General features: G+C 42.3%; 1 protein-coding gene across 2 annotated transcripts in view; it reads right to left on the bottom strand.

The window, feature by feature from the left end:
• The window catches only part of als2b (alsin Rho guanine nucleotide exchange factor ALS2 b), a 76497-nt gene that overhangs the window by 16079 nt on the left and 38950 nt on the right, over positions 1–21468 (bottom strand). For both annotated transcript variants that reach the window (XM_080720300.1, XM_080720299.1), the window contains exons 17-27: positions 20979–21107; positions 15035–15111; positions 13907–13973; positions 12633–12850; positions 11257–11322; positions 3561–3659; positions 2891–3055; positions 2030–2141; positions 1276–1353; positions 773–906; positions 149–313 (exon numbers count right to left, since the gene is read on the bottom strand). In XM_080720300.1, coding sequence (XP_080576426.1) covers positions 149–313; positions 773–906; positions 1276–1353; positions 2030–2141; positions 2891–3055; positions 3561–3659; positions 11257–11322; positions 12633–12850; positions 13907–13973; positions 15035–15111; positions 20979–21107 — 1310 coding nt within the window. The remainder of the gene's footprint in view (positions 1–148; positions 314–772; positions 907–1275; positions 1354–2029; positions 2142–2890; positions 3056–3560; positions 3660–11256; positions 11323–12632; positions 12851–13906; positions 13974–15034; positions 15112–20978; positions 21108–21468) is intronic.

The following is a 21468-nucleotide window of genomic DNA, read 5'->3' on the forward strand; positions in this document are numbered from 1 at the left end:
GCCCATTGTTTTTTGCTTTACACCACTGGTTGTGTGTGTGTGTGTGTGTGTGTGTGTGTGTGTGTGTGTGTGTGTGTGTGTGTGTGTGTGTGTGTGTGTGTGTGTGTGCGAGTGTGTGTGCGAGTGTGTGTGCGTGTGTGTGTCTAACCTGTCCTGGAGGTGTCGTGCACTGGTGGTGAGGGCCACAGCGATGTTCTCCCAGGCCCTGCGCTGGTCACCCTGACCCGACGGCTCACAGCCCAGCTGGGCCCAGCACTCTGAGAACACAGCCTGCCACTTATCCTCCGCACGCACGCACAGACAACCCAGCTTACTGCTCAAACACAGGCACGCACACGCGCGCACACACACACACACACACACATAGAGCAAGTGTTTATAGAAGAACGCAGGGGTGAGATGACGGTGGAGCTATGTGGAGCGGCGTTCCACTACCTGAAAGTGCAGGCACGCCGTCACAGGCACCAATTTCTGTTTTCGCACCTCGCTAACAAAACCTGCCGATCGACGCCGAGTCTCACAGCTTGAATTAACAGCAATGACCGACCTTGTTGATGCATTGATGGACGGTCTATCAATTGTGTGAACTGCTAAGTAGTAGGTGTGAGAAGTTCTGTCTAAAGATAGCAGTCTAAAGACTGCCCCCCCCCCCCCCCCCAAACACACACACGCACACACACACACACACACACACACACACACACACACACACACACACACACACACACACACACACACACACACACACACACACACACTGCGGTTGGCTTACACTGTGCGTGTCTTGTCCTTGTCTGTGTCGTAGAGGTTGGGTTTGTGGTAGGACCCTGCGACCTTGAGTCCGGCGCCCCATTCTCCACTGAAGGAGCCCTCCAGATAGTCTCCATTAGCCATGGTTAGGATGCCCTGAGAGTGAACAACACACACACACACGCACACACGCACACACACACACACACACACACACACACACACACACACACACACACACACACACACACACACACACACACACACACACACACACACGCATGCACGGTCATGAGCGGTTCCAGATAGAAGTATGAGGAACTCAATACGCCACCTTCTGGCGGGGACAGGTTAGATCCATGGCAGAATACATTTTGGCATGAAAAACTTTGGGCACCACTGACACAATTCTGTAGAATTGGCCTCAGGTCTTAATGGGTTTTAATAGCCTGGCATAGCCAGCCTATATACTAATGCAGCTAACTAACTGCAGTTTTAATGTAGCGTGTTATGTGTGCGGGTCACCTTGCCGTTGAGGGTCCAGTCCTCCGAGAACTCCCCCTCGTACGTGGTGTCGTCTTCGGAGACGAGGACCCCTGTACCCTGTGAGCGAGACGGAGAAAAATGTCCAATAAAGGTCCAATAAATGTCTAATAAATGTCAACATCGAGTTCATTCTCATCAATCTGAGGTCAGTTACTGCCACGGGCTGAACCTTTGGTCACACCACTGTGTGACCAAAATGGGCTTGTCTCCCTTGCTGTCACATGGAAGTGCCATTTCATTCTGAAGGAATCTAGCCGTAATAGCTAGCAATGATGAGATAGCGGGGAAATTACTTTTACTGCTTATGAGTGCACGAAGGGGCTATTAGGGGTTGTGTGTCTTGCCCATGGACTCCACAACAAACACATAACACTGGACGAGCTGTAGTGTTAAAGATGGGGTGCCAGGAGTTTATTTTATTTTACGCGATGCGTTGTGAGCTTGTAGATGGGCTATTTTCGGCAAAGAGGTTTGGTGGAGAGGGGAAAAAGAGCAGACTAAGTACAGAGTGAAAGGTCGAGTTTATTGACGGTTCATGTGATTAAATATCTGAAAACACAAATGTATATGAAACACAAATGTATATGAATCCAGAATACAACTATATGGAATCTATGAAGAGATTGTGGGGGTCCCTGCTTCATCTCTCTCAACTAAGGGGTCCTTGGCCTGAAAACGTTGAAGAACCCTGGCCTAGATGACAGTCCCTGGTCCTTTTTTGTCGAATGCTCACCATCATCTTGTTGTCCTTGAAGGAACCTTCGTAGTACAGACCGAACTGGGTGACCACCACCCCGGTGCCCTGTCGCTGCTGGTCCTGCCACATGCCCATGTACTTCTCCCCTCTGTGGGAAACAAACACAAGCAAAAACATAGAGCGTTCTTAAGCTGGTTGCACACTGCACTATGTGTTTTCGTTGCGTTTTGGAAATACGAAATCCAAAAGCCAGGGAGAGAGAGAGGAAAGAGAGAGAGCAAGGGACTCAATCAACCGAAAATAAATACGAAACGGGCGGCAGTGTGCAAACGTGATTGACATAACGTGAGGTTGATTTTTTTTATTCGCTCCGAAGGTCACTCCGATATACGGCCCGAAAAACGCAGCAGTGTGCAAAGACCTTGAGTCTTAGTCTTTTGAATAACACACCATTTAGTCTTAGTTCTGTCTTAGTCTGCTGATATTGTTTTCGTCTAGTCTATTCTTTGTCGACTAAATATCAAAATATTTTAGTCTTAGTCTTAGTCTTTTAGTATTCGTCTTTTAGGCTAAATCTTTTGGGCTAAATATGCCCACATAACTCTGAACAAGTCATTGTCTTCTACTGCCTGTTACTTGGTCAAACTAAACCATACATAAAAGATGTATTTGGCTTTAATTTCATTGCAGTTACATACCAGTGTTAATTTTTACAGCCATTAGTCTTAGACATAGATTTCGTCTTAGTCTTTTGAATAACAAAAATAATAGTCTTAATCTTCTGAAATTGTTTTAGTCTAGTCTAATCTTATCGACAAAATATTACAATATTGTAGTCTTTTAGTCTTAGGCGACAAAATGAACACTGCTCTGCCATCAGATCAAGCAGAGACGTACTTGGTGATGTCATCGAGGACACCATAGCCCGTCTTCTTGTCGTGCAGCCAGTGTCCGATGAAGACGCTGGGGGACGAGGTGTTGAGCTTGCCGCTGCGCAGCATGCCGTGGCCGTGACGCATGCTGTCCTGGAACGAGCCCTCGTACACCTCGCCGCTCGCGTAACTAGAGAGACAAGACAATTAGGGCTGTCACGATTATGACATTTTACATGACAATTAATTGTCACTCAAATAATTGAGATTAACGATTTAATCGAGTGTTTGGCATTGACAATTACATTTCTGTTTGGCTTTTAGGCTTTGAAGTTGCAAATGGCAGATATGACAATTAACCTAAATATACAAAGAAATTACTGACATATTTGACAATTTTATACTTAAAAAAGAACATTGATAGTGGAAATAGCCGATCTACAAGCTCACAACGCGTCGCATCGCGACGCGTTGTGAGCTTGCAGATCTGCTATTTCCACTATTTTTTTACTTTGAAAAATATATATTAACATTTCTCAACATGGAAACGATTATAAAAAATGATTGCGATTATGTCAAATAATTGCGATTAGACGATTATGTAATAATTGTGACAGCCCTAAAGACAATATACCATTCAAAACACTGCTACTGTCTGTATAATCTCTCTAATCCCCCCCCACACACCCACACACCTGTATGTCCCTAAACCATCCTTTTTGCCTTCTTTCCAGAAGCCTTGGTAGTGATCATTCTTGTTCAGTGCCTTGTTGGGAGCCACGTACTCACCGAACCTGCACACAGACAAATAGAAACAAATATACAGTATTTATATGTGCTTATTGTATTTAGTGCAAGAATACATTATGTACATTATGTAAATCGCGTAATGCCTTGCTCCACTTCAAGGTACAAATGTACAGTATATACAGTATATGGTGGTGTTGCTAATAATTTAAGGTGATGACCAGGACAAACAGGCACACATTGTTCTACTGGTTGTAAAGTAGGTTGAGTCCACAGTGGGATCCAAGTTACGGGTCCATTTGGTTTGGTGGTTCCATTTGTAGACTCTCAGAGTTAAAGGAGCTATAGTCAACTTTTTCTTGAAAAACGGACGCTAAAATAAAAATTATGTTTCTATTCAAAAATGACCACAAAAAGCATAAAATAATGATAAAATAATCATTTTAAATAAATAATCATTTTTGCCATTGCCAGACTGACTTTGTTTATATCCCTCTTCTATTCTTTTATATGGATTGATAAGGGATATAAACAAAGTCAGTCTGACAATGGCCAAAATGATTATTTTATCATTATTTTACGCTTTTTGTGGTCATTTTTGAATAGAAACACATATATGAAGTTTAATATTTTATAAAATATTTTCAAAACATTATTTTTATTTTAGTGTCCGTTTTTCAAAAAGAAGTTGACTAATAGCTCCTTTAAGGCCCTTTCAGACGGGGGTGGGGTGTTTCCATGCTATGTGGCGCGCTGAGCTCAGTGGCCTTGAGGTTAGAGTGTCCGCCCTGAGACTGGGAGGTCGGGGTTCGATCCTCGGTCGGGTCATACCAAAGACTTTTGGTATGAATTTATAGAGTGACTCTGTGTGTGTGGGAATGGACCCCAGTTTACTATCAATCAACACTAATGATTTACACCTGCAGAGTCAAACTGTAACCATTTCAGTTTCAGATAGCTCAATGCATTTGTAAATGTTTTAAAAGCCACATTGTCTTGGGCTAAATGGTCACATTGTTTTGTGAACTTAAAATGGCATACAGTATGTTACACTCTTGACGCAGGCCATTATACTACTGGGGTGAGAACACAGCTCCATCTTGGGGATTTTAAGCCGTGACATCATTTTGTAGGCAGAGGAGAACTCTGCCCCCAGAGCATTTTCTATCCCTCGCTATTTCAACAGATCCGAGACAAAAATAACGACTAAAGTATAATTCTAACACTTTCCTTTCAACAACAAAGAGAAGAAAAATGTGTAAATAGTAAAAATAGTAAAAAGATTCACGGAAACTGGTGGTAGAAATTCTCCTCTGCCTACAAAATGATGTCATACTTAACAGCCCCTAATTGCTATTTGACCATTATGTGAGAACTGTATAATGCGTGTATACGTCATAATCTATCTGGTGCTCTGTGCTCATACAGTAGATGTTTAACTCTGTGAAAGACCCATATATGGATGAAACACAGCTGAAGTTATATGTCACATTTAAGGTGTTACTGCAGAATGCTAATGATTGCAGTAGGCCTATATATAATTTGAATACAAATTAATCCTAATCCTATGTTCCACACCATTCACACAATACTGTTGGGGGGGCTTTATGCTCACTGCTTATCATACTAAAAGGAATACATGCAAATGAGTTCAGCCATTCAGCAACAGGGCTACACGCCCTAACCCATTCTCACCTGTATATTAACAAAGAGACACGCATCCTCTAAAGAAAACATCCCACAACATTCACAACATGGGTCTTCTAACAGATTAGATGAAGACGAGAGTTTCAAACCCTAAACCAAGAAATGATGTTTTAGTTTGAGTAAACTGGCACTGATAAAGGGGTGTGTGGATATGTTTTGCTAAGTTACATAGCTCTATCCAAGTGTTTGTTCATTAACTGGGATCTCTGTGTTACCCCAGCTCTGTATCAAACAGACTAACCCAACCAGGAGACCGAACTCATGCAGGATACAGGATAAACAGGCACGATGGAAGTGATGAAACAGGGAAATCAACAGAAAACATTGGTAACTGGGACAATTGATCAAATTGAGGGGGATTCATGGGTAAAATTGCCTGATTTAAATTGTGTTCCCAAATTATACTATTAATAAGGAGATTTTATAAGATATTTGACCAATCTGCGAAGTAAATCGTTACCAAGATATTTCTTGGTGTGTAATAATATGTACTAAAAGGTTGAAATTCAACTCCCAGGGGAAACCTCGTAAATAAACTGATTGTTGTATGTGTTCCATTAACTTTACTATACAGGAAAAATAAATATGCTCTAAGTAGCATGTGAGGGGTTAAACTAGGGGTTTTTCATGATGCTGAATCCATTGCAAGCATTTAACGATGGTTTAGTGATGAGTCATCACTTTTCACCGTTTTTTTGGGGCAATTTGTAGCCCACAGAATGTTTTTCGTGCAAAACACATGCTTGCAATGGATTCAGCATCATGAAAAACCCCTAGTTTGACCCCTCACATGCTACTTAAAGGGATATTACACTTTCAAAACTTTTTTTCGTCTAATCAGGCTTGTATGAACACCCTGAACAGTTTTTAATTTGCTTCATTCAGTATTTAGATATTTGATGTAAATGTTACCACCTCCAACACGCCCAGGCCCTCTCCACATACACACCCATTGTAACTTCAAACTCCATTTTAACCATGATAGATTCATTAAAAACACCCATTATTTTTTCTGGTGACTCATAATACCCTCCTAATATGTGAGCAGACCGTGTTTTTTCAATAACCTTTTTCTTTTATTTTTAATAATTCTTTGGGAAAATGGAAAACATTAAATACAATAATATTTTATTGAAAATAAATGAAAAAAATTATTGAAAAAACACGGTCTGCTCACGTATTAGGAGGGTATTATGAGTCACCAGAAAAAATAATGGGTGTTTTTAATGAATCTATCATGGTTAAAATGGAGTTTGAAGTTACAATGGGTGTGTATGTGGAGAGGGCCTGGGCGTGTTGGAGGTGGTAACATTTATCAGTATTCAAATATCTAAATACTGAATGAAGCAAATTAAAAACTGTTCAGGGTGTTCATACAAGCCTGATTAGATGAAAAAAAAGTTTTGAAAGTGTAATATCCCTTTAAAGCAGATTTATTTATTTTATTTCTGTATAGTAAAGTTAATGGGACACAAACTTTCATCAGTTTTTTATAAAGTTTCCCCCGCCCGGGAGTTGAATTTCAACCTTTTAGTAGTGGTAACGATTTAGTTAGCAGATTTTATTATGTTTCCCTTATTATATATTTTAAGTTTATACAAGAGTTGGGGAGATGGGGAGACTCTTGGTCCTGTTACTGAAGTTAACAAGCATGACAGCAACAAAACAAACAAAAAATACAAGGATAAAAACACGTTTTGTTTTACAACTGTAAAAGTAATTGCAATTTAAATGATACACTGGGTAGGCCTTTGGTGATTATTTGTAGACATAAATCATAACTTTAAATAGTTTGAAGCAAGCATGCATGTCATGTTAATTAATCACCAGACTGTGTTCTGAAAAGTTTCCAGATAGTTGATGTGCTATGTTAATGTTCAAGCATCTTAGCTCCCCCCACTTCCTTTGCTCTGCTCTGATTGGTTGAATTCAACGTGTGAAAGGCCCTCCTCAGGTATAAGTAAAGTACCATAGTGTTGTTGTAGTCTATGTTGTTTGTGCTTTCATCATATTCAGAGACAAGACAGAGAGCCATTTTCAAGGATTTGACTTTCAGAACAACTGAACAAGAAGGTAAGAAGTTGGTCATGTGGTTGAGACAACTAGCTGTGTTTGATACAAACAATTAACCTTGAAGAAGAGTTTGTTCGATATTTGATTTGTGTAGCCTCTATTTCCGGCCTTGTGTTTAATGGGGACCGCAGGTTAGTTACTCGTCACAGTTACTGGGGTTAGGATTAGAGTTAGGGTTAGTTTTAGTGTCGGAATACCGGCCCGTCGGCACACTGATGCGGACCCGTGTTTAATACCAAGACATTTATCATTACAGATGAACCAACCAGAGGAAGTTGAACAGTCCTGTAGAGAAACCAAAGGGAGGATTGAGCACCAGGTTTGTTACGTTTGTCTTATTGCATGTATTATCTACCAGTAAGACGACTAAGGGCGAGGTCGCACAGGACATAATTAATTTGCAAGTGTGACTCGAGTTGTGGTTTGTTGTTTAAGTTGAACAAAACAATTATCGTGTAGCCTAGTTATGAAGAGTATCTCTCACAAATAGTATTTTTTTAGCCTACTGTTGATGGCATGTTCCATTCATGCTTTTTTATATCTGCTTTTCACAAGACACGTTTTCACGAATTGTCTTTTTTTTTTGGCATTTGATTTTACGTGTAAGCTTTAACAGTGGACTGTTGGGTGTGAAGGATGAAATAGTTCCACTGCATCTTTCCAACACCGTGAGATACACAGCTGTTCCACAAAGTAAAATGGTAAGTTGATTATAAATGATATCTGTTGGATGAGGCCTTATTACTCCACATTGAACACTAGCGTTACAAACTACAGTGTCGATGCATTTTCAATGCATTGCCAACATGGCGTGAGCCTGTAGATCAATCATTTCTGCCCAATAGATTTTACGTGTTGTTTATAAAAGGAGAGCCACAGTATTTGCTTGTGTTTAAGTGGCTTAGAGCATGTATTTATTTATTTTATTTATTTTATTTATTTTATTTATTTTATTTATTTTATTTTAGGTGGAAGAGGGCTGTGAAACATCCCAACCAACCAGTGACGCTCAGCTCCTCTCTTCACACCGTTCTGAATCTGATACTGAAGACAGTGATGAGTGGGAGGAGACCAGGGAAGCCCAGTCAGTTTTAAACAAACAGCAATCACACAAGACTCAACAACATGTGAAAGGACAGAGATCGTCTGTGAGCTGCAAACTGTCAAACGGTGTTAAATCATCAAAGGAGAAGCCATCCATGAGGGAAAGGCCCTTTAGCTGTACAGATTGTGGCAGCTGCTTTAGTCGAAAGGATACTCTGAAGAAGCACATGAGGATTCATACAGGTGAAAAACCATATAGCTGTACAGATTGTGGCAAAAGCTTTCGTCAAGGGGTTCAACTGAAGAGGCACTTGATGGTTCACACAGGGGTAAAACCATATAGCTGTGAAATGTGTGGCAAGAGCTTTAGAGATAATGGTACTCTGAAGCAGCACATGTGGATTCATACAGGGGTAAAGCCCTATAGCTGTACAGATTGTGGCAGCAGCTTTAGTGATAATAGTTATCTGAAGCAACACATGAGGATTCATACAGGGGTAAAGCCCTATAGCTGTAAAGATTGTGGCAGTAGCTTTGCCCAAAGTAGTAGGCTGAAGAAGCACATGCTGATTCATACAGGGGAAAAGCCCTGGAGCTGTGAAGTTTGTGGCAACAGCTTTAGTCAGAAGTGTAATCTGAAGCTGCACATGATGATTCATACAGGGGAAAGGCCCTTTAGCTGTGAAGTTTGTGGTAGCAGCTTTAGTTATAGTAGTGATTTGAAAAAACACATGAGGATTCATACAGGGGAAAAGCCCTTTAGCTGTACAGATTGTGGCAGCAGCTTTAGTCGAAAGGGTACTCTGAAGAAGCACATGATGGTTCATACAGGTGAAAAACCATATAGCTGTGAAATGTGTGGCAAGAGCTTTAGTGATAATGGTACTCTGAAGAAGCACATGAGGATTCATACAGGGGGAAAGCCCTTTGGCTGTACAGTTTGTGGCAGCAGCTTTAGTCGAGCAATTAGCCTGAAGAAGCACATGCTAATTCATAAAGGTGAAAAACCCCTTTAGCTGTAGTACAATTTTTGGTAACAGTTATAGTCAAAACAGTACTGTGAATCAGCACACGAGGATTCATACAGGGGGGAAACCCTTCAGCTGTACACTTTGTGGTAACATAAAAATCTGAAACAGCACATGAAGGTTCATGCAGGGGAATAGTCTTTTAGTTGTACTGTGTAAAGCTTTAGTCATTTTACTTTGAAGAACCACGTGAGAATTCATGCACTGGAAGTCCCTTTAACTGTATTGATACTGATTGTGTCTACAGCGACAGCTTGAGAAAGGTCATCTGAAGCTGCACACGCAGATCTATTTTCCTTTAAGGATAGGCATTTATCAGATGTGGTCAGCTGCCTAATGTGAGAGCTGCCTAATGTTTGTAGAAAGATTGCAATCTAGCTCTGTGCTCATATACTTGTTTAACCCTGTAAAAGCCAAGCAAAGTTGTGTGTGTCACCTTTCAGGTGTTGTTGCAAAGGTTAGGTATTTTCCAGTGTGAACATTTTGAATATAAATTCACCCTACTCCTATGTTCCACACCATTCACACAATACTGTTGGGGGCTTTATGCTAGCTACTTATCATACTATAAGGAACACATGCAAATGAGTTGGTCCATCCATTCAGCAACAGGGCTACACACCCTAACCCATTCTCACCTGTACATTAACAAAGGGACAATCATCCTCTAAATAAAGATTCACAACATTCACAACCTGTGTCCACTAACGGATTATATAAAGATAGTTTCAAACCCTACAACCAGAAATATATTTTGTAAACTGGCAGTGATGTATTCGAAGGGGGTATAAGGGTTAAAATGTTGATGTTTACATTGTACATAATGGTTAACCCTGCAAAGCTAAAATATATTGATGAAAAACATGCAATGACCAATATCACCATCCCTGTCCGTCTTCCCTTCATGTAATATGGACCAATTGGGTGCATAATGTGTTAATGTAGGAGATAACACATTATATTATGTTTTGTGTTGAACATTTTCATTAGTTGTGATGTAACTACACTGAACTGATTGTTCACATCTTATTATGAACTAATAAAGTTGTGTTGGCGCTCATTGGCCTGGTGGTTTGTTTTGGTTTCATCTGTACAGAAGGCATCATGTAAACTAAGACTACATGGCAGCGGTAGAGTGGAAGAGCAGAATAAAAGGCAATCTAGACATGAACATATAGCGTAACCCAGCGACCCACTCAGCAAAAAAGAAAGTGCTGATCTACAAGCTCACATTGCATATAGAGTGTTAATATCCTGTTAATATTCTGTGTGAAATGTCATTTCTGTTCACTATAATGTGGCAGAGAAATCCCTGAACCAACACTCCTTTTCATGTCAAGGAACCCCCAAATTATGGCTCTGGACCCCCATCTGAAAATGTTCTGTGCCAGATTTCCACAGGGGAACCCTGTGGAACCCTTCTAGGCCAGGGGCCCATTCTGATATCTTCACAAATTGGTACCACCCAAGGTGGCCGTACGTTTTTAAAATTCTTGTCTTCCTACATGTCTCTAGTTTACATTTTTGTATGATAACCCTTTCTGAGACCCAGCTAAATTGATGTTATCAGCCGCTAGAGTCGGTGTCCCATTAACTTTACTATACAGGAAAAAAAAGCAAAAACATAATCTGCTTTAAGGGGGTAATGCAGACAAAAAGGTTTGAGAACCACTGGTGTAGATTGTGGGCCCCAGAGATGTGAAGAGAACACAAACATGCATAAAAGTGTGTGACTGTGTGTCCTGTCCTGAGAATCACAATCTACAGTGAGGAGCAGTTCCACATTACTCACCCATCTTCCAGTCCGTTCTTGAAGGTCCCCGTATAGATTCTCCCATCAGGCCATTTCAACGCTCCCCTGACAGATACACATGACAGAACCCAACGATGGATGGTGAGCTGGAGAACTTTGTTGAGTGAATCAAATGTTCTACATTGGCCAATCAGTACGGTAGAATATGTTAATATTAATAGTAACATACAGTTTCTACACTTTTTGTGGTCACATGTTCAGATACTGGATTCTGATTGGCTTAAAACAGTGGTAAATCAGTCAACAACATTGAGTTGGCTCATGGACCCCGCCCACTGTTGTGTTGCAGTTGTATAACTAAATAACCTTGCAAGTTACAACTGTGTTTTCTTTCATTTATATGGCAGAAGTGGTAGAAAAGCAATTTACCATTCGAGGGTCGTGGGTTGTTGGCTGATTTACCACTGTTTCAGTGGTAAATCAGCCAAAAACCCACTCCCTCTCATGGTAAATGGCTTACATAACTAGTGCAACTGATGTGGGTAGATGTGGTCTCCCCAGGGGTCATCAAAATGTCCGCACACAGACAAATGTGTCCGTGGCAAAAAAAATCTGTTTTACACACAATTATAATGATTATTATAATTATTATTATTATTTTGCTCATAAAATCAATTTATTGAATGTTGTCAAGTCTCCAGTTTTTCTTCAGAATATGTATGACACTGATTTACTGTGACACTATGGCACATTATGAGTCCACATGTATTAGTGGTTCTCAAATGTTTCATTTGCAAGGACCACCATAACTCAGAGAGGGTACACATGGAACCAAATGGACCCCGTACACTCTCAAAGTTACAGACCTGAAATGGTCATTCAGAACTATCTCTTTGTGTTTGTGGTAATATTATTGTCCACTTATTTTGTACATGTCCGTGGGAAAAATTAAATTTTTACAAAAATGTCCACCACAAGCGAGTCCCCCTCTTTTTCTATTGAGACATTTAAAGGGCTAGTTCACCTCTGGGACAACCAGATCTTATTTTATTGTTCTTTGGGACAAGATCAAGAGTTATTTTTTGTGTTCAATCTGTGTTTTAAGATCATTTAGTATTTCAGCATGAATGATGATGCATTTTGCATCATATGATGCAGCATGATGACTCATATGATGCAAAATGCATCATCATTCATGCTGAAATACTAAAATATCTCAAAACACAGATTGAACACAAAAAATAACTCAGGATTGTGTTGATCTTGTCCCAAACAACAATAAAATAAGATCTGGTTGTCCCAGAGGTGAACTGGCCCTTTAAATCCTGTGTTAGAGGAGGACACCTACTGGTTAAGAAGAGCTATGGCCTGAAACTCAAAGTGACAACATCGACGCTGTGCGAGACGAGACCCACCTGCCGTTGGGCTTGCCGCTCAGCCAGCGTCCTTCGTAGGTGGCCTCTTTGAGCCGGCTGTCCTTGTAGAAGGTGTAGGAGGCCGTCCTCGAGATGGGAGGCTCCGCCCTGGGCTCCGCCTTGCTCCCCGCCCCCGAACTGTGGTTGGAGGCGGTCTCCTGGCCCGCACCGCTCAGCGCCTGATCCACGGCCTGGTTGATGGAGCGAAGCCACTTGGCCTGAGGACGGAGGTGATCATACATGATTAAAAACCCAGTAAGACGTGGAACGCATCTGTGTCATTTGAACCGCTTAACGATTATTGTATGCTTTAACTATTACAAAAATAGCAGATATACAAGCTCACAACGCGGCTCACCGAGTGCCACGCTGCAAGCTTGTAGATCTGCTATTTTTTTTTAAATCGTGACAATTTGTGCAAGTCTTTGAATATATTGACCCGATTCTATAAATGTCTTCTAAAAGGTTTAAAAAAAAAAAAAAAAAAAAAATGTTTCTCATGTCAAGGGCCCCCACAATTATAGGTATTTGGCCGCGGACCCCCCATCTCAAAATATGTTGTTCCAGGGACCCCAGAAGCAGAGATTTGATTTAGAAAATGTTCCATTGAAAAATATATATTCAAAGATTTGCAAAATATTCTTTTAGATTTTTCTAAAATAGCAGATCTACAAGCTTGCGGCGCAGGACTCGGTGCCGTGCCGTGAGCTTGTATATCTGCTATTTTTCAATAGCTAAAGTATAAAATAATACATAGCTATTGTCACCAGCAATTTGACAATTTTTACCCTCCCTGCTCGGCTTCCCTCCACTGAACACGGGCCAGTTTTGTTCATCTAGACCAGGTACTTGATCTACCCACCCAACAACAATGTACCTGAGGGGATCTTTGGAATAGCGGCACTGGTGTTACAAATAAGACAAACTCACTTAAATAGTAGGGAAAAATTGGGAAATAGTGGGGGTAAAAGTCTTCATCCCATTCTGTATGGAAGTGGTCGGTTCATTTGTAATGCTACCGACTCTTGGGGGATTTTTGTTTATTTAATTCTATTTTTAGGCGCATGTCATGTGGTCTACTTTGTGATCTACTGGTAGATCACGATCTAGCATTGGGGTACCCCTCATAGAGATGCTCTACAAAGCCTGCAACACTTATTTTAACAAACATACTTCATCACAACACCGCTGCACCTTTAAAAGAATCAACACCATCCAAGGAAACTATGGCAAACAATTTGATAAGGTCCAGCTGTCAGCCAGGCTAGCCTTACCTTCTCCATGGGTGAGCAGGCCAGCAGAGTGAAGGTCTCTTCTGGAGAGATCACCTTTAACCCATTCCTTGACATGACAAACAGCACAACTTAGTATGCAGTACTGACAAACACAGGCAATTATAGGGGGGCAAAGAGTGCAATTGCACCCCCTGGCGGCCGGCCATCAGCTGAGTGGCCGTCAGAGCATTTTGCAGATAGAGATGGAACACGAAATAAACATGTACCAAATAATTGAACAGTAGGCAAGAGCAAAAGACAGGGGGCTGTAATTCATTGTATAATAGGCAGATACATTTGTCATGTAGCCTACTCAATTATTTGTTTGTTTTTGCTAAATGCTTTGACACTGTTACTGCACGTTGCAAAATGATTGACATTGACATGCTGATGCTGTTTGGCTACATGTCCTGTACTGCAAAAAATAAGTAAATAAATCATATAGACATATGCTCATGGTGTCTAGAAAAAGAATCACCTGTTTGATCTGCACAGTATTGACCGGATATAAAGCCTTTGGCTCTGTTTAATGTATTCTGCTTTCTATAGCACAAACTCGATGTTCAAAGCTGACAGTGTCTAAATCAGTGGTTCCCAAATGTTCCCAAACTGTTCAGGTCGAGACCCAAACTAGTGGAAAGAGCTGATCTACAAGCTCGCAAACCATAGTTTGTTCACAATTATTATGATATAAAATAATTATATACTCATTGGAGAATAGGGATGGGACGATAAGCGATATTATCGTTTATCGTGATAAAAAACACTCACAATAATCGTATCGTGGAGATTTAATTTATCGTGATATCGTCCTCCGTCATGCACTGGGATCAATTCACTCTATCAAATGTCTTTGCCAAATAGCCGATCTACAAGCTCACAACACGTTGCGACGCGTTGTGAGTTTATAGAACAGCAATTTTTTGGCAAATGTTCCGTCCCAGGATAATGTATTTTGATTATCGCGATACTATCGTAAATCGCGATTTCTTTTGTCACAATAATCATGATATGAAATGTTCATATCGTCCCATCCCTATTGGAGAAGTGACCATTCCGTTCACCCTGACTTTCCAATAACAGGTTGACTGCGTGATCGGGCAGATCTGCAGTGACTGACAGACTCACAGGCCAGTGGCGGTGTTCTCCTCTGGGATAGGGTCCACCCACAGCGTGGCCAACGGGAAGATGTGATGAGTGGAGAACTGGAGGAGAGAGAGAGAGAGAGAGAGAGAGAGAGAGAGAGAGAGAGGAGGGAAGGAAAGGGAGCGAGGGGGAAGGATGCAAGGAGAGGAAAAGGATGCAGGTCAGATAAGAGATTCTTTCCGTGTATTATTTTAATGAATCTTGGGCAGAGACAGGCTTCATGAATGCTATTCAGAGAGCCTATCGCTGATCTGCAGCTACTCAAGTCGGGGAGTATAATACCGTATATGAAACTGAATGTTGGATGATTAAATGTCCTCATGCTTTAAGGGATTACAGTCACATGCCGAGGAGGTGTTTGTTCAGTCTCTTCTTAAAGGCATGATTTGAACACTGCTGTAAACTAAAGGCTCTTTCAGACGGTGGGCGGTTGACGCGCCCTAGTAATTCATTTTCAATGAGAGGCTGGCGATTATTTGGGACGCGCAGAGAAGTTGAAGGGAGGAGAGGCAAGGGGGCTCGGTCCCGTGAAATTATCGCTTGCGTGCTCGTTTCATGCACACGCCTGCGGAGGACAAGAGCTGGGTCAGCTTTTTTTTCACACAACTCATTTGCACAGACTCCGATGAGACGGCAGCGCAATCCCCCCCCATCTGAAAGAGCCTTAAGGATGTCCGACAGAAGAGGAAAGAAAACTCTAAGAAAGACAGGCTACAGCATTCTCCAGAAGATTTTCTTTGCCCCCCAGCTTAGGCAGGTTAATAAGAGAACAAAATGACAATCACTGTGGCGCAAACGCTAGCCAGGGTGCCAGCCTGTTCGCTCCGTTCCGCGATTTGTTTTGTCTCTCTGCATCACAGTCTGGAAAGCCTCCTATCTCCAAGGGGAGGTGGGACATAGAAAGCGGCTGGAACACAATCGCGGCTTCAATTGGTCTGTGGTGCGGGGCGGGACGAATACACCGGTGTGTATTGGCTGGCTGATGACGTAGCTACCCTCACCCTACCCTGATTCGTTGGAACAACATCCAATCAGCAACGTCGTTGCCTAAGTCACAACGGACGTTCAGAAATACGAGTCAACTGAATGATTTCCAGACAGTGATGCGTAGAGACAAAACAAATCGCGGAACGGAAAGAAACAGGCTGGCAACCAGGCTACGCAAACGCAGGGCCTTGCCGAAGTTTGTTTTGGCAGTTCTTGAACTGCCAAGATTTTCTGAATAGCCGAATATCGCCGCAGAGACACCAATTTGAACTTGTGTGATTGGTAAGTAATTAACTGTCCAAGGCAACAGATGTCAAAGCACATCAGAGATGTATGTAAGCAAACCGCTGAGATCCATGGTAAAAATCACTGTTCAAGCTCAGTATACAGAGGCAGTGTCTAATGTTCAGGACTCAAAGCCTGAAACCATTTGACTCTGTTTGAAAGTATGCTGCAACAGGCTTAATGTGTGCTTTTTAACTGGGCCTGAAATACAAGCAAATACATTTTACGGCACATCGATAAGCGGAGGCACTCTACAAAATAAGACTTCACACAGGAAAAAAGTACCATCAGACAGGATAATCAAATCTAAAATCGAACAAAATACTTTGCTCCTGAGAGCGCAACATCAATCAAACAACAATATTAACGTAGGAGGGCAAGGTAGACAAGGGGTAGAGGGGGTTTCCTATGGGATTTGGCCCGCAAGGATGGAAGCCATAGTCTCAAACACTACACATTAGTCATGGGCAGGAGCTATATTACCAGTAAGACTTCCTAATTGGGAGATAAGCGACCATCAGGTCACATACACAAACTTTAGAAGGCAATGGTAGGCAATCAGGAGGGAATATGGGAAATGGGACAGATCCATGTTGATGACATGACTGATACTATTTGTAGTACACCGCTTTGCGATTTTAGGCCAAAATCTGTAGGAGCAGTGTCCAAAAATGTGTTTTGCAAAGGTCGGCCTGACATGTTGATGACATGACTGATTTTAGGGCAAAATCTGTAGCAGCAATGAGGGGTGGAGGTTGTGGTTTGGCAGCCAAGGAGTGTGTGTGCAAAGGTTGGCATGGATAGGGGCAACGGTGGCGGAGATATGAGTAGGGGAAAAGTGTGACAGTCCCCATTTGTAAAAGAAGCCTGTCCTCAGTCATTGCCAATGTCAATTAAAACACAGGCCTATTAATAGGTATGGGAGGTCTCAGGTACAAGCCACTTAATGACCAATGTTCCTTTGTAAGCGTCACAGCACACAGCTCCCAAGTGGCCAAGCACGCTGGTAACAAATATGAGGTAAATATACCATATATAGTCACTCTCTTCTTTTTTTAACCTTTTTTAGATCTCAGCATTTTCCAAAAGAGGAAGTAGTTTTCTATTTTAGTCCGTGGCGGTGCCGAGTTACGCGTGCAATGCCTGGGAGCTGTGCGTGCTGCCTGCACAGCTTAAAGGGAACAGAGTATCACACAACAAGACATCTCAACAAGAGGACACCGTTTCATCGGATCATGAAACAAAAAAGAGTGCTAGTCAAATAAAACAGGCAGAGTCACAACTGGGAAGTGAGACTAAAATGATTGAAAAGGGGGGGGGGGGGGGGGACTGGTGCATCACTAGACAGGGAGGCAGGGGAAGGGGAAGCAAAGGCAGACAAAGACAGAAAGAGGAAGATAAAGTTATATATAGGCTAGAGAAAAACAGAATGAGAGGGAGAGAGATGACAGAGACAATGACGGAGAGCAAAGTGACAGACAGCAGGGCAGAGTGAAAGCGAGAGTGAATGAGAGTGAGAGTGAGAGTGAGAGAGACCAAGTAAGACAGGCAGAGGAGAGTGAGAAGGAGGGAAACTTGCTTTGGAGAAGTGAATGAGAGAACTCTGGTCGCAAAAATACACAGGGTAGGATCTAAAATCTATTATCTAGGTATATACAGTCAATGACTAATAATAATAATATCAGTTCCCATAGGATCATCCATCAACATCGTTGTGGAAATTATCAAGCGTGTGCATGAGAGCGTGTGTATGAGACTCTCTGCGGGACAAGGAAAATGTTAAAATCAATTATTTGAGTGAAAATTAATCATGAAAAATGTCATAATCGTGACGCCCCTAGTTACATTGCGATATGATTGCATTATACTGTAGTATACCAGTAAGACTCCCTAATCGGGAGATAAGCGACCGTAGGTCGCTTATCTCCACAAATATGGCAAAAATATGTTTTTCCAAAATCTTCCTGATCCATGTTGATGACATGAGTGTAGACATGCTGTGTAGTGATTTTCGTGATTTTAGGGCAAAATCTGTAGGAGCAGTGTCCAAAAATGTGTTTTTAAAAATCGGCCTGAAGGTGGCACTATATGGGACAGATTCATGGTGATGGGATGAGTGTAGACATACTGTGTAGCGATTTGCGTGATTTTAGGGCAAAAACTGTAGGAGCAGTGTCCAAAAATGTGTTTTAAAAATCGGCCTCATGGTGGCGCTAGAAGAGGGCCATGTGAGAAATGAGGGGTGGGGTGTCCGCGTTGCCTTGGCGGACGAATAGGTACCGGCCCCGGCTCTCCCGGACCCTCCTAGCCCGAGTTACGGCATTTTATGTGAGCTGCAGTGGAGGGGGTCCTCCACTGGGGGCGCCACCACTTTTGCATCCGTTCTGGAGCACCAGGAGTCGGTGGTCCCCGGGAATTCCCCGTGAGCAGCCCCGTTGGGGTGGTCATTTGGTCATTTTTGCACATTTGGTCATTTTTTACATCTGGGGGTCCCCCAGGGACCTGGGGGTCCCTGGAGCTCCGGGGGTCCTTGGAGGTTGTAGTTTGGCAGCCAAGGAGCGTGTGTGCAAAATTTGGCATGGATCGGGGCAACGGTTGCGGAGATATGAGCAGGGCAATAGTGTGACGTGTGAGGTGTGACAGACAGACGGACAGACAGACAGACTGACTGACTGACAGTTTGTGCAGGTTTTGATAGTAAGTGCGACCTACGGTCGCAATTAAATTCTAGTCCAGTGTTTCTCAAATAGGGGTACGTGTACCGCCACAGAGGAAAAACTAGAAAATGGGAAAATGTATTTTAGTATTATGGTTAATGATAAAACATTGACATACTTTGTGTGAACCTGCTCAGTTGTAAATTGTTAAACCAACTGACATCAATACTTTGACTAGTACAACTGTTATTGCATAGAAAGCAATGCTATTTGCCATTAAGCTGTTTTATTTTTGAACACATTGGCATTGAAACTGGACTTTAGATGTCAATGTTTCTAAGCAAAAGTATGCATGGGGAAGGTGGTAATTGGCTTCAGGAATCAGTATAAGGGGGTACTGCAGTCAAAAACGTTTGAGACCCACTGTTCTAGTCTATATATCCTGTAGGACCTTGGTTCTTGTGTGTTCATTCGTCCATTCACTTCCCACCAGGCAGTGGAGGAGAGCAGGCAAAGAGGCCCCAGGGCTTGGCTTGGAAGGCAGGGTGTGTGAACATCAAGCTGATGCTGATCAGTGTTGAATGTGATGTATATGCGTTGATAGCAGCGCGGGCTAACGCGGCTGATAGCTTGTCACCCTGTGGCGGAATCTCTTTCCCCCAGCCTATCCACATTTCATTCCACAATGCTGACAACAATTTGAGAGTTGTTTACCTTTAATTATTTAGACCGATTTGTAATAGGGTTAGTATGTAATGTATTTTCAACACTGTTGAATGCATGGCATTGTATTACTCGAGGAGGACACTGCAAATGAGTTTAACTCATTTTGTGTAATTTAGAGAATAAATAAGTCTTGAAGGAAGTTGAGGTTTGGCCCCAAGCCAAGCCCATGAACACACAGAGAGAGAGCGAAAGAGGGAGAGAGAGAGAGAGAAAGAGAGAGAGAGAGAGAGAGAGAGAGTGAGGGGAGAAGACTAAATTGGGGGTGTGCTTTGGGGGGGGTTGAGGGGTATCGCTACCGGTGTTTCATTGGCTCCTTGCATTGTACTTACGAGACTTTTATAAGGCGCCACGCCCTGACAGCACAGAGACAAACACAACAAACACACAAATACTTGAAAACACACCAGGAACAAAAGAAAGAGATTTGACACAGCCCAGGAAGAGGTGCTGGTGTGTGCGCGTGTGGTAGGGCATTCACCAACTATTCGAATTATTCGAATATTCGAATATCAAAGTCACTATTCAACGTTGTTCACCGAAGTCGAATATGCGCTTTCTTTTTCTCTCTTTAAAAATATATATAGTTTATAAAGCCTGGCTAGATAGGAAGTCATAAGAATGAGTTGTCAATGGTTCTCAAACCTTTAGGCCGTGACCCCCAAAATAAACATATTTGAACTGGGGTCCCCACCCTGACAAGCACTTGGAATTGTAGGTATTACATTTAATGTGACTCGGTTTTACAGATAAATATTGTGAAAATAGCAGATCTACATGCTCACAACGCCTCGCAACATGAGGCGTTGTGAGCATGTAGATCTGCTATTTTCACAATGTTCGCCTCTTGCTTACTTGACAGTTTGCCCAGTTGGGCGAGTCCTATCGAATATTCGAATACTTTGAGGTCGAATAATTCGAATACTAAAAATCACTATTCGTGAATTCCCTAGTGCACGTGTGTGTGTATAGTATGTGCACGTGTAGCTGACTTTTAGTCAGCAAAAATATTGCCGATCTACAAGCTCACAACATGTTGCAACGCGTTTTGAGCTTGTAGATCTGCTATATTTAGATTTTTTGATTATCGTGATAATCACAATAATCGTGACATGACATTTCCATATCGTCCCATCCTTAGTTCTGTCTGTTTGTATCTACTATACCTACTGTGTGTGTGTGTGTGTGTGTGTGTGTGTGTGTGTGTGTGTGTGTGTGTGTGTGTGTGTGTGTGTGTGTGCGTGCGTGCGTGCGTGCGTGTGTGTGTTGCTGACCTGTGCGTGCACCAGGGCGTCGTTGAACAGGATGAACCAGTTGACGGAGAAGCGCCCGGCGTTTTGCAGGGTCAGCGCCTTGTTGCTGCTCTCGCAGATCAGCCGGCGGTGGGGCTTACGCAGCGAGTCCTGAGTACAGTGGTTGGGAGAAAGCACTCGCACGTTTAACCCATTTAGGCCTAGAATTATTGACTGCTTTAACCAGTGAAAAATAGCAGATATACAAGCTCACAAGCACACGTTCGCGCTATACAAGCGCGAACGTGTGTAACTCAAATTGTGCTTCTGGGTGGTCCCTGGAACTAGATATTTTGAGATGGGGGTCCGTGGCCAAATACATATCATTTTGGGGGTCCTTCACATGAAAAGGTTTGAGAACCACTGACATAGTAGTCTCTCAAGAACAGACTAACTGAGCTCCAGTTAAGTGAAAAGGACCTTTTCTTTGACGATGGCTGGCCAGATTGCTGACATAGAAACAGGTTTTTCA

Source organism: Nannobrachium achirus (genome assembly GCF_963921795.1).
Source record: "Nannobrachium achirus genome assembly, chromosome: 24".
Classification (NCBI taxonomy): Eukaryota; Metazoa; Chordata; class Actinopteri; order Myctophiformes; family Myctophidae; genus Nannobrachium; species Nannobrachium achirus.